Source organism: Brassica oleracea, chromosome C1, assembly GCF_000695525.1.
Source record: "Brassica oleracea var. oleracea cultivar TO1000 chromosome C1, BOL, whole genome shotgun sequence".
NCBI classification, from domain to species: domain Eukaryota; kingdom Viridiplantae; phylum Streptophyta; class Magnoliopsida; order Brassicales; family Brassicaceae; genus Brassica; species Brassica oleracea.
The window spans coordinates 10,528,216-10,545,857 of record NC_027748.1 but is presented as its reverse complement, the minus strand read 5'-3'; the positions used below and the strand labels follow the sequence as shown (position 1 = coordinate 10,545,857).

The following is a 17,642-nucleotide window of genomic DNA, read 5'->3' as shown; positions in this document are numbered from 1 at the left end:
CATGAAAGTACGAGAAGATGATATTGTAGTAAATAGCGAAATTTGGTAGAAATAAAAGCTTTTTAATGCAAAATGTTTTCCCTGCCACTATGCCACAGGGCAGGTCTAATTTTCACCATAGCAACACAAAAATAATTTCCCTATCTTTTTACCAAAAAATACTCCACAATCTTGTATTTACTACTTTTACTGATTATACTAGATTTTTTGCTTTTTTTAATTACTCCATATTTTTGTATTTACAATTTAATTGTATTATTAATTTTGTGTTTATATTTAGTTCAAATTCCTTAATTATAAATTTATAAGTGACACTAAAAACTATTTAATGGAATATTTGTTTTTTTTTTGAGAATTAGAAGTACTGTATATGTTTTCAAAATAAAGATATAAGATCAACTTTTGGGGAATCAATGGCTTCCTTCCACAACTTTGTGTTACTGCTTCTGTTAACAGCCACTCTTATTTTAGTCACTGAAGCCGCTCAGGAACGTCGTCGAGCAATACCATCGGAAGAAGAGAAAAAAGAATTTGAGAGACAACAACTCAAAGCTATCAACAAACCTGCAATCAAGAGTTTCAAGGTTGGCCTAATGACCCAATAGTATTATTCACTGGTCTTGGGTATTTACATTGTAAATAACATCTAATCATAATGATTTTGAACAGACAGAACAAGGTGACATATTCGATTGTATCAACATTCACAAACAACTAGCCTTTGATCATCATCTGCTCAAAAACCACTCTGTTCAGGTTTTTTGCTTTCTACATAGTTTTTTCTTTTCCTCTTCTGTCTTTTGTAAGATAATGATTTTTATGAACGCATTGGCGTTTATGCAGCTGAAGCCAACGAATGCACCTGAATGGATCACAAGCAACAACATTTTATGGGAAGCTGATCCCTTACAATATTTGCAAGAGGAAATAAACTGCCCAGATGGAACAGTAATTGTAAAAAGGACTACAATGCAAGATCTTATGCTTGCAAAGCGTTTAAAATCCATAGGATTCAATGGTCCATTAAACTTTCTTACAGAGAGAAATAACACTGACGTAACTGGACCATATTATGTAAGAAACAATTAGTGTGACAGAGTAGCAACCAATGTTCTCTACTTTCGTTTTCTTAGTTTGATCTTTGTTCTCTATGATTATTAGGTTGCAACGGTTAACTTCGGACCTAGCAATTTTTATGGAGTAAAAGGAAATCTTAACCTGTGGGGTCCACAAGTCTCGCAAGATCAAATGAGTGGCGCATTCATGGCAGTTGCCGGAGGGCCTAAAGAACGATTCTCCAGCATTTCTGTTGGGTGGATGGTAAGTCCCTTTCTGGTTCCTTTGTTATTAAGTAAGTGACATGAATATGAAGTTGACAAAAATGTTTTGAATATGTATATACAACAGGTGGATCCATCGCTGTACCAAATCTCTCAATATCATGTTCACTTATACGCATACTGGGGTGTAAGTTTTGTATTACCAGTAAAGAGCTTGTGCTAATGTTTCTCAACTTCTTAAGGTCTTAAATGCTATGTGTGTCATATATCATTAACAGAAAGATAATGACAAGTCCGGCTGCTATGACATAACATGTCCTGGGTTTGTGCAAGTCAGCAAGACCATACCACTGGTGCCCTTCTTCAACCAGTTTCCGTTTATAATGGGACACAATATGAAATAAGGTTGAGCTTGTATCAGGTAAACTCAAGATTCTCTAATCTTTAATCATCTTTGATCACTTCTCACCAAATCAAGAACAGGATCTTGCCAATGGAGATTGGTGGTTTGCATATAACGATGAGAACGTTGGATACTGGCCTGCGTCATTATTCCTGGACTCAGGCTTTGATAAAAGAGCAAATTATGCAGCTTGGGGAGGTCAAGTGTACAGTCCGGTGACAGAGAAGGCTCCAGTTATGGGAAGTGGGAATTGGCCTAGGGAGGGCTTAAGCAAGGCAGCCTATGTGAACAGTATCAAAGTCATCACTGGTTTTAAAAAGGTTATAGATCCTGAAATCAACCGTCTGAAGGCACGTGAGACCAGTTCAAAGTGTTACAGAACCTTGTATGGTAATGGGGATAAAGAACCTTGGTTAAGAACTCTTTATTATGGAGGTCCTGCTGGATGCATTGAGACATGATCTATGCTTTGAGGTGTTACAAGATATATATGCTTTTATGGATTACTAAAAGTTTCTTGAACCTTTTTACATACATTGAGAATATATGATATTTAAGCAATAACTTAATTGTTTCTGACTTCTGACTTCTCAGGCTGAAAATAATGAAACTGTAGCCAAAGTGAAAACTGTCACATTAAATTATTATAAACTATTATCATTTCTATTTTCTAATACCTAAAAACTGGTTAGTTTATCAAGATTCACAATACTTTATCAAAATTTAGTTGGTGGATGAGGTCTAAGGAAGGAAATTGGATTGATAAAAATCGAGTGAGGATTTTCTTGTTGTTAACACTGGAGATCTTGTGTAGGCATGGATTAATGGACGTCTGAACATAGAGTTGTATTAAGAAAGCTGGTATCCAGAGTCTCTCTGCCGATTTTTCTTTGTTTCGAGGATGACAAAGTGATACTTGTGTCACAAGTGATAGTTGTGAGGGAAATTGCTGGAGCTACGAGTCGTTTAAGTGTTCGGAGTATCTGAAATTCAAACAAGGTAATGAAGTAGGGAAGTTTGAGAGGATTTGGTTGCAGTGTCAAAGACTTTGCTGGACTAAACCTGCCTCAACCAGATGATCCTTAAAGAGAAAAAGGGTCTTTTGGTTTAGAGATAATTTAAACGGTTCCTGCTTTTGTAAGTGAGAAGAGTTTACAGACTTGTGAGTGTCATGCAAATCAAAGTATTAGATAGTGGAGCCCAAAGCTACTTATGGATTTTTATAATCTTGTTGTGCAGAAATATTTTTCAAAGTCTTTCTATTACCATTCTAAAGTCGTGTTTCTGAGGTTTTTTAAAATGTTTCTGCAAAGTGGGAGTAGTAGTCAAAGTTAGATTCCATTCATATAGTGAACCAGTAAAGTTAATTCAACGGAAATCAACTGCATTCTAGTTTATCACCACTTGTCAATATACGAAACAAACATACGAGAAAACGTTTTAATGCATAACCTTCCGTTACAAATAGAAAACATGTTTATTCAAAATGGGAACAGTAGTCAAGTTAGATTCCATTCATATAGTGAACAAATAAAGTCAGATCAACGGAAACCAACTGCATTCTAGTTTATCACCACTTGTCAACATACGAGACAAACAAACAAAAACTTTTTAAAACATATAACCTTCTGTTACAAAAAGAACAACATGAGTTATAATCAAAATCTGTACCAGAAACAAGTGATCCAAACTCCGTGAAAGCTGATGACTTGTCATGGAGGACGGAGAAGCTTGTTCACAGCCGTGTCAAGAACATCCACATTTCTCCTCAGGTGCTTTCTGCATATTGATTTATTAAGGATTCTAGAAACAATCTCCGACTAAAACCACAAGTAAGAAAAGCAAAACATGGAATGTCTGCGTTTCTGTGGTGTTCAACATTCAAACACAAGGTTGACACGCAAATAACCATATAAAGGATACAACCTAGCCGCCAGATTCTCAACGCCTTTAATTTCCTCGTTCAATCTTGCATACAAAAACCATACCACAGAAGAAGCCGTTGACAAATCACAATCATGAACACATTTGAAATTTATACGTCAGGAACTGTATAAAGCAACATATACACACGCACATACTCTTTGTTCTCTAAGTTCAGATAAATAGTAAGAAAATCAAGATCATTACGAAAGTACCTAAGGCAAGAGTTGATGTAACGGTTCCCTTTGGTGGAAGCATCTAAAGCTGCAAAATTCATAAAAACAAAAAAAACATCAAACTGAATCCATATCTCCAAGTCCCTAACAAGATTACACAACACCAGTAAACTAAAAGAAAAAAAAACAAGATAGTGTCTTAATCTCACCAGTCTCCTGAAGCCGTCCTGCTGCATCTCCGAAGCAACCCATGTGATCAACCGAGCTACTCGTAGCCTATCCCACCACCAAACAAAGTCTCATAAGAACAAAACTTACAACCGAATAAAATAAAGAATCAGTTTTTTTTTTATGACAAGAAACAGATCAAAGTGCCATCAAACTTAACAAAGGTTTCATCTTTATTCTAACCTCTGAGAGAGTCGATCTGAGGGACACAAAGAGAGACGAGAAGCTCTCCGCGATTGCCTGCGAATCCTTCTCCACCGTCGCAAGTGTTCTTAATATCTCCCCTTGCTTCGACGGCGACGGCTCCGATCTTCCGCCGCTGTTTTGATTCGTTCCAGATTCCTCCGCTGCCGGAGAATCGCTATCAACCGGCCGATCCACATCAGATTCAGCTCCGGCTTCCATATTCCCCGCTAGTTAATTCCGGTAGCTCCTACTCTATGTGGCCTCATTGAAGCGTTCCACGAGTTTACAAAATTACACATTTACCCCTATACTCTTTTTTTTGCGTATATTAATTAACTAAGGCTCCCGAATGGGAAAAGCGGTTCAAACATTGCGGATCTAGTCGATGAAGAGGAACTAAAGTGGATCTAACGAATCTAGTGGTACAGGTGCGGATCAAACGTATCTAGCGGTTTAAAACATATGTGTGAATGGTGAAAATAAATAAAAAGTGGTCTAAAATATTCTATATATGTTAAATAAAAATATAAAAAATATATATTATTATTTATTTTATAATTAAAATAGTTATTTTTTGTCAACTTTTAAAAATATTTATTTTAAAAATTAAAAAGCAACTATAACTAATTATAATAACTAATTTATATATTATAATTATATTAAATTTTTAAATATTTATTATTTAAAAAATATATTAATATTTTATATACACTAATTATTAATTATAGTTATTTAAAATAACTAAATGTTAAAAATAAATAGTATAATATATTAACAATTTTATATTGTTACAAATATAAATTAAGAATCATAAATATATTTAATTTTGGAAAATATAATTTAGAAATACATTACATAAAAAAAAGTTTTTATGATAAATCACTATGTACAAGAATTAGAATTATAGTAGTTCAAAGAAAATAATTGTAAATAAATCATGATAGTTTTTCATATTCATATTTGTTATTTATCTAATTCATATATTATTATCATCCTAAAAATATGTGCAAGACTCACAAAGTGTAGGAATCCCTTCTTTTATTGGTAAAAGGCGTTTCTTTGTATTTTGGGTGTGACATCCACCATTTTTAACTGAGAGAGTTACATGAAAGGGTATTTTGTGTTGGGTCCTCTACATTTTAAGCACTTTATACTTGAGGTATACTATTGGACTTGTTTTTGTTTTTTCTCTCTCTAAAATGTCATTTCTCACAGATAAGGATTTTCTTTCTAGTTAATGTTAAAGTGAGGGAGTAATGAGTCGTTAGTTTCTTGTGGTCAAGAGATGGACAAGCATTGTATGGTTAATTACTTGTGGTCAAGAGATGGACGAGCATTATATGGTTATGGCAGGTGAATGGGTCTGTCGAGACGAAGGAAACTGAGATTTTGTCGTAGACAAAACGCAGATGTCTCGCAAGTTTCTTGTGGTCAAGAGATGGACACGCATTGTATGGTTAATTACTTGTGGTCAAGAGATGGACGAGCATTGTATGGTCATGGCAGGTGAATGGATCTGCCGAGACGAAGGAAACTGGGATTTTGTGGTAGAAAAAACGCAGATGTCTCGCATGGTCCCGTTCCGTGATGGCATTACATTGAGCAAGTTGGGGCAAAACACCATGAAGGAGTTATGTTACGGCGAGAAGGTGGGGAGTGTAGCCTTAAGATGATATCTTAACGGTGGTGATTCTTGAAGATTGAAGCAAATTAAGGGCGGTTTGTGGCTTCATCTAGACGGAGGAAAGATGCATCGACATTACATGTCCCGCAACGAGAGAAGGAAAGAATCGCAGATCTGAGATTAACTAGACGGTGGAGAAGGTTGATTCTTGAGTTGCGGCGGAAGCACATTAGGGTTTTGAAGAAGAGAGAGATGAGTTGGTGGGTTATGGTGGGGCTAAGTAAAAGAAATAAAATAAAAGAAAATATGAGTTAAAAAAGGTAACTAAGCTAGTTTGTATTTTTGGGGGTAGTTGAGTTATTTGAATCTAATAAAGTAGTGGACATGAGAGAAGTATGTCTAAGTGATATAGAAGAAAGAAAAAAGTATGTTTAAGCATAAATTTTTTTTTTTTAACTGCTGGTGTATGCTCTGTCAAATATTTATGTTGTATCATTTGTATGTGAATGGGAGTCAAAGGTGGATGGTCCATCATTAGTGTGCGGCCCACTATTTTTCCCATCTCCCATTCTTAGCCTAAAACTGATTTGGTTGGGATCGGAATCTAGAGAAAAATACATATTGGATATTTTTTTGGACTTGGAGGTCTCAGTTCGGAGTTGGGTCTTGTCCGAGACTCGATCGGATATTTGAACTGCTCAGAATTTTTGATATTGATTAGAATATTTGAGTATTTTAGATATATTGTGATATTACGGAAATTTTCTTTTAAGTTTTCTATTTGGATTTTTGGTTATAATTTTTTAAAGCCTAAAGGATCCAGAAATAACCGATGTAAACCGGATCAGAAGAACCGACCCTAAAAAATAGGACTGGACATTTTATCAATTAAATTTGATATGATTCGTTATTATTTCGACTTGATGGGAAAAATGTCGATATTTGTAATTCTTTAGAGTAAAAAAATATTAAAAATCAAAATTCACTAAAATCAAAGCAAATCAGAAATACTAAATTTTCAAAGACGGATATCCACTCCGCTCCAGTTTTTATACAAATATATGTATGTAGAGAAATATGTAATTTTTTAAAAAATATAATTTTATATAATTATTATTTAATATATAATCTTATCTCCAAAATTACTGATAAAAGTTTTTATTTTTTTAATGTCTGATAACAACCGAGAAGTTCAGTAAAACAAAGAAAACAAAGCCAAAAAAGTACATTAAAAAGCTCAATCTTAAGGGAAAGATTAAAAAGCTCAAAATGTACTTTCTTGACAAATACGATCTGCAGTCCTCCAAGAGCCGGGTAAGACTATAATCTACCATCACAAAAGACACTCTTAGCTATTTCTCTTGCAAGATAGTTTGACGAAGAGAACTCTGTAAGAACTAATTGTTAATTTGAAAATAATTAATTTTAAAAATAATTAATTTTAAAAATTTACAAAACATATAGTTCCACTAATTGTTAATTTTTATTTTATATTATGTAAATTTTCTTTAAAAAAACAAATTTGTATAATTTTTTTTTTCTAAATTTATTTGTATTAAATAAAATGGATGAGATAACTGTAAGTATTTGTAAATATTTGTAAATTATTTAAATATCTAAAAACAAAATATCCATATTTTTTCAAAACAAAACAATTTAAAAAAAATCAAAATACGAAACGAATCATAAATACTAAAAGTTAGTATAATATTATTCGTCTATGCCTACCTAGGGGTGTCAAAATGGGTCAAATGGGTCAACCCAACCCATAACCCAAATGAGTTTACTGTTAATGGGTCATGGGTTAACCCAACCCGTTTAATAAATGGGTTGAGTTGACCCATGACCCATTAAATTAAATGGGTTAGATGGGTTAATGGTTGACCCATCAACCCAACATCTTTATAATGAATTATTTTTAAGTTAAGACCAAGTTGATCGAAATGAGAAAACGTTTTTTGTGGGTTTGGCGGAAAAACGCATTTTTGCGGAAAAATGAGTTTTTGCAGTTTCGGCGGGAAAATGCGTTTTATGGTTTTTGTGGAAAACAAGTTTTTGCGATTTAGGCAGGAACCCACGTTTATGTGGGAAAACGAGTTTTTGAGGTTTTGGCGGGAGAGTGCGTTTTGTGGTTTTAGAGGAAAATGTGTTTTTGCGGGAAAACGCGTTTTTGCAGGAAAACTGATTTTTACAGTTTTGGCGGAAATTTGCGTTTTTGCGGTTTTGGCGGAAAATGCGTTTTTGCGGTTTTGGCGGGAAAACGCGTTTTTGCGGTTTTGGCGGGAAAACGCGTTTTACCACCGAATAAATGATTGAACTTTTGAGAAACTCATGATTTTTCAATTATATCAAACCTTAGAATTGGGTTGTTTACTCATGGTTTTCTTAATTGAAAACAAAATGGGTCAGAGTTGACACAACCCAATAAACCCATTAACTTGCTAACCCATTAACTTGTTAACCCATTAACCTATTAATCCATTAACCTGTTAACCCATTAACCATTGGATCAAAAATAAACAGTTCATTTGGATTAATGGATCAACTTGGGTTGGGTCAACCCATGGGTCATGACCCATTTTGACACCCCTATGCCTACCCCTAGGCCTGGGCAAAATAACCGGAACCGAAGAACCGAACCGGAACCGAACCGAAATACCCGAAACCGGAACCAGACTAATACTCTCAAATACCCGAACGGTTCCTATATTTTTATATCCGAAATAACCGAACCGAACCGGAACCGAACCGAGAACCGAATGGGTACCCGAATATATAAAAATATTAATTATATATACATATAACATCATTAAATATATATTTTTAATTTAAAATTCTATTAAAAGTATCTGAAAATAGTTGAGGATAACTAAATTATTATAAAGTATCCAAACTACCCGAAAGTATCCGAAACTATCCAGATAGTTTTATCCGAAATATCCAAAGTAATCCAAAATATCCAAATTTTTTATCTAAATCATCCTAATTATTTGATATTTTACCCTAAATAACCGATATTTTATCCAAATTATCCGAACTACCCGAACTATCCGAACCCGAACCGGATCCAAATGAGAACTGAACTTTTTTCGGATATTTTCCGGTTCCTACATTTACTATCCGAACCGAACCGAACCCGAAACTATCCGAACCGAACCGAACCGAAAATAGGTCAAGTACTAAATGGATCCTCTAGCCCCTATCCGAACTACCCAAAACCCGAAATACCCGAACCGAACCGAACCGATACCCGAAATGCCCAGGCCTACCTACCCCTACTAAAAACGGCACTCCATTGACCTGGCAATTATGACCAAAAGTTTTAACTCACTAGTCACATCATTGACATCGACTGGTGATCGTCCAAAGACTTTATAAGTTAGAATATTCAATAAGAATGGGTCAATTTTGTACAGCCAATTGAAACTGAAAATGGGTATAAACAATCAAGAATTCAAAGTTTTAATTTCAGACAATCAAACACAAGAAAAAAAGACCAAGATGGACGACTTGTTGTTCGTCGTCTTCTGGATTGTCCCCTTATGTTCTGTTCTTGTTTCTGCAGACATATGCTTTGAAAGATCTGGTTTTTTCACACCCAACGGTAATTACGACTTAAACCGCCGACTCATGCTCGCTTCTCTTCCTTCCCTCGTCACAGCTAATGACGGCTTCTACACGACTTCGACTGGACAAGAACCCAACAGAGTGTACGGTCTAGGGATGTGTCCAACTGGTTCTGACACTCGATCTTGCTCTGACTGTATCATCTCTTCGTCTGCTAGATTGTTACGGAACTGTACTAACCAGATGGAAGGTATAGATTGGAGGATGGACAGAACACTCTGTCTTGTACGCTACTCAAACCGCTCGTTTTACGGGTCGCTCGGTATGGAAATTCTCCGGAGTGAGAACTATACAAGAATTTTTCAAGATGACATGACGGATCTTGACGATGAATGGGAGGCTTTGATGATTAGTTTGATAGATCAAGCTTCCACTTTGTACTACGCAGCCGGAAGGCAGAAGCTTGAGTCGTCTATCTCCCACGTTTACGGTGTTGTGCAGTGTAGTAGAGACTTGTCTCTTGAAAACTGCACTCATTGTCTGCAACAGGACGTGATTGAGTATAGGTCTTGTTGCCGTGGGAGACAAGGAGGTATTATTTCTAGGCCGAGCTGTTTCATTCGGTGGGAGGTTTATCCGTTCTTGGCACTTTTCGATAACATTCCTCCTCTTGATAAAGGTATGATCATATCAAACCTTGTTCTTAAGTTGGTGCCAATTTTTTTCTTTCATTTGGTGGTTTTTTGGTTGGTGCAGATGGCAAAAAGATTTCTAAGGGAACTATTGTGGCAATTGTCGTTGCTCCCGTCGTTCTGATTGCTCTTGGATTTGCTCTTTGGAGGAGGAGAAAAGCATACAAAGCATTTACAAGTGATTGTGAGTTTCTTGTTTTTCAAAACATATCTTCAAAATGTTTTTTCCCCTCTCTATGTTCTTCTCAGACGGTTACTATTTCTGTGTTACAAATAGATTTTGGAAGGCTTATAATGGTAAAGGACTATGGAACTGAGAGATAAATGTATTTAGTATAAAATTATGTATACATTTGTTCTGCAGCTGGGGGTGATATTACAACTTCAGGTTCACTACAATTCGAGTTTAAAGCAATTGAAGCTGCCACAAGTAATTTTCATAGTAATAACAAGCTTGGTCATGGTGGATTTGGTGAAGTTTACAAGGTATATTATTTGTCCCATGTACTTATTTGCGTTACACAAGAACAAAACAGATTCCGGTAATTAAATCAAGAAGATCATATGAATTGACAGGGAACGTTACCGAATGGAGCACAAGTTGCTGTGAAGAGGCTATCTAAAAAGTCAGGACAAGGTGAAGAAGAGTTCAAGAACGAGGTGTTTCTTGTAGCAAAGCTTCAACATAAGAATCTTGTTAGGCTTCTTGGGTTTTCTGTCAAAGGAGAAGAAAAGATATTAGTCTACGAGTTTTTGCCCAATAAAAGTCTCGATCACTTCCTTTTTGGTAAGAAACATAGGATATATTATAGGCTTATACTCTCGAAACCTTGGTTCTTGATCTCATAAGTCTAATCAGCTGATATATTCCAGACCCGAAGAAGAGTAGTCAACTGGATTGGACAAGACGATACAACATTATCGAGGGAATTACTCGTGGGATTTTGTATCTTCATCAAGATTCGCGGCTCACAATTATACACCGTGACCTCAAAGCGGGTAACATTCTCTTAGATAAAGATTTGAACCCGAAGATTGCAGATTTTGGTGTGGCTAGAAATTTTAGTGTGGACCAAACTGAAGCTACCACAGGAAGAGTAGTTGGAACATTGTAAGTAATTGTTCATAGTAATTATACTTTTCCTATCAGTGTTGTTGTTGATAAAAAGTTATATTTTATAGCGGTTACATGCCTCCCGAGTATGTGACAAGTGGACAGTTCTCCACGAAATCAGATGTGTATAGCTTCGGAGTATTGATTATGGAGATTATTTGTGGAAAAAAGAATAGTAGCTTCAACGAGACAGACGGCTCAATAAGCAACTTGGTCACATATGTTAGTACAAATTCAAATGCCAAGCTCAAACTCTTCTACTTCATTTTAGCAATGATCATGGATGTCAACATTATTTTCTTGATGAATGACTTGAATAGGTATGGAGGCTTTGGAACAATGACTCATTGCTGGAAATGATAGACCCAGCCATGGAGGAGAATTATGACAGAAATGAAGTGTTTAGGTGCATCCACATTGCATTGTTATGTGTTCAAGAAAATCCTACAGATCGTCCAACCATGTCCACAATATTTCGTATGCTCACTAATACTTCAATTACTTTGCATATGCCCCAACCACCTGGATTTGTCTTCAGGGTCAGATCCAAGTCAAACCCATTAGATGAGAGATTGCAGTCTGGTCCGTCTACTAGTATATCGATTACGTGTGTTAGTCCCCGTTGACTGCTAGGCTGATGTTTGATATGTATAGTCTTTTACAAACTTATGATTGATGAAGAAATATTGATTCAAAAGCCTAATATCAGCTAGTTCAGAAGGAAGACCTAAAGATCTCTAGTCTCCCGTGATAATTCATATTAGTTCTCGTAGAAGATTCAAATTCTGATTTAATTGAATTGAACCAGATATACTAGCTAAACACACATTATCTGAATCATAAAAGGTTAAAAAAAGCTGACAAAGGAAAGCTCTGTAACAGTCCTCTGTTTCGTGTTCTTCATAAGCTTAAGTGACAACCTATTCTTAGTAGGGAGTCGTTGTTACCGTTACCATAATATAATTTACTTGCTTTCAAATGGGGGTTTTCTGTTTAACTCTTGATTAGTCTTGGTTTGAGAACATTTGTGCAAGACAGAAGTTAAGTACCAGTGCTGTATTAGTACTTTTAAACTGTACAGATCAATTTGAAGAAAAAACAGCAACATCAAATTCACTTGTGGAAAAGTGGACTCTGGTTGAGATATATGGCACAACAATAAAGATCACTTGGAAAAATCTTCAGACGGTGTCTGTTGTTGAAAACATATGCTTGGGAATATACTTTTCTTTTCCCTCCGGAGAAAATTGGAGATAAAGTCCATCGTCTTTCTGTTGTTGAAATAATATGCTTGGAAAACAGAGCTGAACATCTCAATTGATTGGTGGTTATATATTTTAGTAAAATATATTTTTTATTTCAGTCACTTGTCTGTCAAGATACCGAGCAAGTGAGGTGAAAGCGTATAAAAATTCACATGGTAATTGAATAGTTAGAAAATAAGTATTTCGAGTCTCTAAGAACAGGTCCAACGACCGTTTCTATATTGGTTCTTATAACAAAAAAAAAATTAAAATAATAAAAAAGTAGGAAAAATTGCATACGCTTCTTTAAGAGGACATTTAAGCATCTAAGAAGAAATACATTTTAATTACAAAATTAGATATGATAAGATTAGTATTATTTTTGAGATTAGAACCTGTTGCTAAGATACTTATCGACGGAGTTGCCCTAAAAATTAATACACCGGCCGTGACCTAGTGGTGGGGCCATGGGAGGGAAGAGCATGCATAGAGCCGTTACAGAAACCAAACTATAAACCAGAGTATTATTAACTTTCTCGCCGGGCACATAAAGAATATGGAAAATGGAAACAGCTTAGCTTAGACCAACTGGATTTTTCTTCCGAAGCAGGGATGAACGAGTAGGAAGAGCAGGTCTATCTATTGATATGTCTGCTGCATTTTCCAGATGCACAAACAAACATCACCTAAATGGATTATTTGGAGCTAAGCATAATCAAATTATTAATTTATCTTTCATATATTTTATATTTATATTAAATATTTTAATTTCTTAATTTAACAATAAATATTATTTTGATTAATTGTAAAAATTATATATATATCAAAAGAAATTAGATAAATTTTTAAATTTGCATTAACATTATTATTTAACTTTTTTTTGTCAAACGTTATTATTTAACTTAACTAATTTAGATTGATTTAAATTGATTTATAGCAATTTAAAACGTGTCAAACTGATTTGAGTAGTATAAATCAAAAAATTTTAAAAGTAATTTCATTATAACCAATTTGCCGTTTAAACACTAAACCGATTTTTAGTATATTGAAAAAAACTCATACTAAATAGGTAATTATAAAACCAAGTTAACCGAAAGTCTTAATTACGTCATATCACACTGAAATTGACAGACATAGACATAGACTGATCATCTTCCAGAGTCTAAAATATAGAGTAATCAATGACAATTAGTCAATTACGTACAGCCAAAGAAAATGAAAATGACAACTAGTATATTTTAAAATTATTAATTTCAAGAATTTAAGTTTTTGATTCGGAAAATCAAACACAAGAGACGAGACAAGACAAGACCAGGATGGACGACTTGTTAGTCGTCTTCTGGATTGTCCTCTTAACCTCTGTTCTTGTTTCTGCAGATATATGCTTTGAAAGATCTGGTTTTTTCACACCCAATGATACTTATGACTTAAACCGCCGACTCATGCTCTCTTCTCTTCCTTCTAACGTCACTGCTAATGACGGCTTCTACACAACATCGACCGGACAAGATCCCAACAGAACGTACGGTCTAGGGATGTGTGTCCCAGGTACTGATGCACGATCTTGCTCTGACTGTATCATCTCTTCATCTGCTAGATTGTTACGGAATTGTACTAACCAGACGGAAGGTATAGACTGGAGGATGGACAGGACACTCTGTCTTGTACGTTACTCGAACCGCTCATATTACGGGTCGCTTGGTATGGAGATTCTACGGAGTGAGAACTATACAAGAGATGTTCAGGCTAACATGACAGATCTAGAGATTACATGGGAGGCTTTGATGATTGGTTTGATAGATCAAGCTTCCTCTTTGTCCTACGCAGCCGGAATAAGAAAGCTTGAGTCGTCTATCTCCCACGTTTACAGTGTTGTGCAGTGCAGTAAAGACGTATCTCTAGAAAACTGCACTCATTGTCTTCAAGAGAACGTGATTGAGTATAGGTCTTGTTGCCGTGGGAGACAAGGAGGCATTATTTCTAGGCCGAGCTGTTTCATTCGGTGGGAGGTTTATCCGTTCTTGGACCTTTTCGATAATATTGCTCCTGAGAAAGGTAACATCATGTTTTGTACTCATTGTTGTTGTTAGATCAAATGATTATATACATATCAAACCTTTTTTTTGGGTCAACTATTCATATCTAGCCTTATTTGAGGGTTTTTGCTCTGTTCTCTGTTCTTGTTTTGGTGCCAAAATTGTTCCTTCATTGGTGGTTTTGGTTGATGCAGATGGTAAAAAGATTTCTACGGGAACTATTGTGGCGATTGTCGTTGTTCCCGTTGTATTGCTTGCTCTAGGATATGCTCTTTGGGAGAGAAGAGAAGCATTCAAAGCATTTACAACCGATAGTGAGTTTCCTTATGTTTTGGTACGAAGATGATTCCAAAACATAAGTTCAAAATGCTAGAAATTATTTTGGAAGACATATAATGGTATAGGACTACGGATTTGAGAGAGAAATTTATTAAGTATAACGCCATGTATACATTTGTTCTGCAGCTGGGGATGATATTACAACTTCAGGTTCACTTCAATTCGAGTTTAAAGCAATTGAAGCTGCCACAAGTAATTTTCATAATACTAACAAGCTTGGTCATGGTGGATTTGGTGAAGTTTACAAGGTATAATATTTGTTCCACGTACTTATTTATGTTACAAATCGGTGAAAACGAACAAAAAAATTCCGATAATTATGCAAAGGTCATACGAATTGACAGGGAACGTTACCGAATGGAACATATGTTGCTGTGAAGAGGCTGTCTAAATTGTCAGGACAAGGTGAAGAAGAGTTTAAGAACGAGGTGTTTCTTGTAGCAAAGCTTCAACATAAGAATCTTGTTAGGCTTCTTGGGTTTTCTGTCAAAGGAGAAGAAAAGATATTAGTCTACGAGTTTTTGCCTAACAAAAGTCTCGATCATTTCCTTTTTGGTAAGAAACATATCATACATAGGCCTATTTTCTCGAAACCTTAGTTCTTGATGATCTCATAGTCTAATCAGTTGATATATTCCCAGACCCTAAGAAGAGTAGTCAACTGGATTGGACAAGACGATACAACATTATTGAGGGAATTACTCGTGGGATTTTGTATCTTCATCAAGATTCGCGGCTCACCATTATACACCGTGACCTCAAAGCGGGTAACATTCTCTTAGATGAAGATTTGAATCCGAAGATTGCAGATTTTGGAGTGGCTAGAAATTTCAGTGTGGACCAAACTGAAGCTACCACAGGAAGAGTGGTTGGAACATTGTAAGTAATTCTCCACAGTATAATTTTTATATCCTTGTTGTTGTTGTTGATAAAAAAAAGTTATATTTTATAGCGGTTACATGCCACCCGAGTACGTGACAAGTGGACAGTTCTCCACAAAATCTGATGTGTATAGCTTTGGAGTATTGGTTCTGGAGATTATTTGTGGAAAAAAGAATAGTAGCTTCAATGAGCCAGACGGCTCAATAAGCAACTTGGTCACATATGTTAGTAAATTTCCACACTATCTCAAACTGTTTCTCTTTTTAGCAATGATCATGGCTGTCAACATTATTTTCTTGATAAATAACTTGAATAGGTGTGGAGGCTTTGGAACAATGACTCATTGCTGGAAATGATAGACCCGGCCATGGAGGAGAATTATGACAGATGTGAAGTCATAAGGTGCATCCACATCGGACTGTTATGTGTTCAAGAAAATCATGCGGATCGCCCAACCATGTCTACAATCTTTCGTACGCTCACTAATGCTTCTATTACTTTGCATATGCCTCAACCACCTGGATTTGTCTTCAAGGTCAGATCCAAGTCAAACCCATTAGAGGAGAGATCGCAGTTTGGTCCGTCTACTAGTATATCGATTACGTGTGTTAGTCCTCGTTAATAGCTAGGCTGATGTTTGAGATGTATAGTCTTTTACAGACTTATGATTGATGAAGAAATATTGATTCAAAAGCCAAATATCAGCTAGTCCATACCTTAAAGATCTCAAGTCTCCCATGATAATTCAAATTAGTTCTCGTAATTTAATTGATAAGAACCAGATCTACTAAACACATGCACATTATCTGAATCATCAAAAATATTCTTTTAAAAAAAACTGACAAAGGAAAGCTCTGTAATAATCCTCCGTTCAAAAGAAGTGACATCCTAATCTTAGTAGGAAGTTGTTATTACAGTTATTATAATATTAATTTTTTCAAAATGAGATTTTGTTCAGCTCTTGATTGGTCTTGGTTTCACAACATGTTTGCAAGAGAAGTTAAGTATCCGTATTTGCTCCTTTTTCCTTTCATATCTGATGCGTTATTGGGTAGTTTTTAAGCTATACAGATCAATCTGAAGAAAACTACATCAACATCACATTTACTTGTGGAACAGTGAAATCTGATTGAGATACATGACAATAAAAATCATCGGAAAAATACTCAACCACTTTCTGTTGCTGAAAACATGCATATGGAAAAATCTTTTTATTAGTATATCGATCACATGTGTTAGTCCTCGTTGAAAGCGAGGCTGATGTTTGATATGTACTTTCAAGTCTCCCACGACAATTCAGATTAGTGAATTTCCCATTGATGTGCATGGCCATTGACGTAGAAAATTCAACTCGACACTGATTTAACCCCCACACTCTTATCTCAACTATCTAAAAAGCTGACAAAGAAAGCTCTGTAAAATCCCCTGTTTCGTTTTCTTCACAATAATAAGTGACATCCTAATCATTGTAGGAAATATTGGTGCATTGGTCGTTATTAACGTTATCATACTATTAGTTAACTTATCTTCCAGCGAAAAAAGAACAAAACTAAAGCGATTGAGTTAACCCTTGATTGGTCTTTGGTCTATGCATAAGACAGAAGTTAAGTATTAGTCTTTACTCTTTTTTCCTTACGTATATCATGGCATCATTAATGGGTTGAATTTTCAAGTTATACGGATGAGTTTGAAAAAGCTATACTTATGAAACAATGGGAGTCTGGTCAAGGTATATGACAGCAAAGATTCATCAAGAACTTAGAAGAAAAAGGAGCTGAGCTTTTATTAAAAAGCAAAAAACCTCTGACGCTTTATGTTGTTGAAATGGAGCTGAACCTCCCAATTTATTCACAACTCATAATCTTCTGTAGAAAAGGAATGATTTCTGAGCTATGCTAATAATAACTCTCCGTACAGCCTTCCACACAAGCATGCAAGTTATGCTTAG

The 17,642-nt window shown here is 35.5% G+C and overlaps 2 protein-coding genes and 1 pseudogene across 5 annotated transcripts; 2 read left to right on the top strand and 1 right to left on the bottom strand.

The window, feature by feature from the left end:
• The first annotated feature begins 383 nt into the window (after positions 1–383).
• LOC106306682 lies at positions 384–2,220 on the top strand (annotated as a pseudogene).
• A 717-nt stretch (positions 2,221–2,937) lies between these two features.
• LOC106306738 lies at positions 2,938–4,477 on the bottom strand. 2 transcript variants are annotated; one of them, XM_013743477.1, is made up of 6 exons: positions 4,194–4,477; positions 3,992–4,058; positions 3,822–3,870; positions 3,607–3,651; positions 3,355–3,462; positions 2,938–3,022 (listed from the first exon to the last, which is right to left on the bottom strand). In XM_013743477.1, exons 1-5 carry the CDS (start codon positions 4,413–4,415, stop codon positions 3,396–3,398), a joined length of 450 nt encoding a protein of 149 aa, XP_013598931.1. In that variant the 5' UTR covers positions 4,416–4,477; the 3' UTR covers positions 2,938–3,022; positions 3,355–3,395. The 2 variants fall into 2 exon arrangements, with proteins under 2 accessions (XP_013598931.1, XP_013598923.1); XM_013743469.1 differs by lacking the exon at positions 2,938–3,022 and having other exon boundaries at positions 3,177–3,462.
• Positions 4,478–9,303: 4,826 nt separating this feature from the next.
• Positions 9,304–16,400, top strand: LOC106306656 (cysteine-rich receptor-like protein kinase 24). 3 transcript variants are annotated; one of them, XM_013743362.1, is made up of 7 exons: positions 9,304–10,066; positions 10,144–10,263; positions 14,939–15,060; positions 15,157–15,367; positions 15,454–15,691; positions 15,765–15,918; positions 16,011–16,400. In XM_013743362.1, exons 1-7 carry the CDS (start codon positions 9,322–9,324, stop codon positions 16,314–16,316), a joined length of 1,896 nt encoding a protein of 631 aa, XP_013598816.1. In that variant the 5' UTR covers positions 9,304–9,321; the 3' UTR covers positions 16,317–16,400. The 3 variants fall into 3 exon arrangements, with proteins under 3 accessions (XP_013598816.1, XP_013598807.1, XP_013598824.1); XM_013743353.1 differs by lacking the exons at positions 14,939–15,060; positions 15,157–15,367; positions 15,454–15,691; positions 15,765–15,918; positions 16,011–16,400 and adding exons at positions 10,444–10,565; positions 10,656–10,866; positions 10,953–11,190; positions 11,262–11,415; positions 11,514–11,937; XM_013743370.1 differs by lacking the exons at positions 9,304–10,066; positions 10,144–10,263 and adding exons at positions 13,726–14,492; positions 14,668–14,787.
• Positions 16,401–17,642: the final 1,242 nt, after the last annotated feature.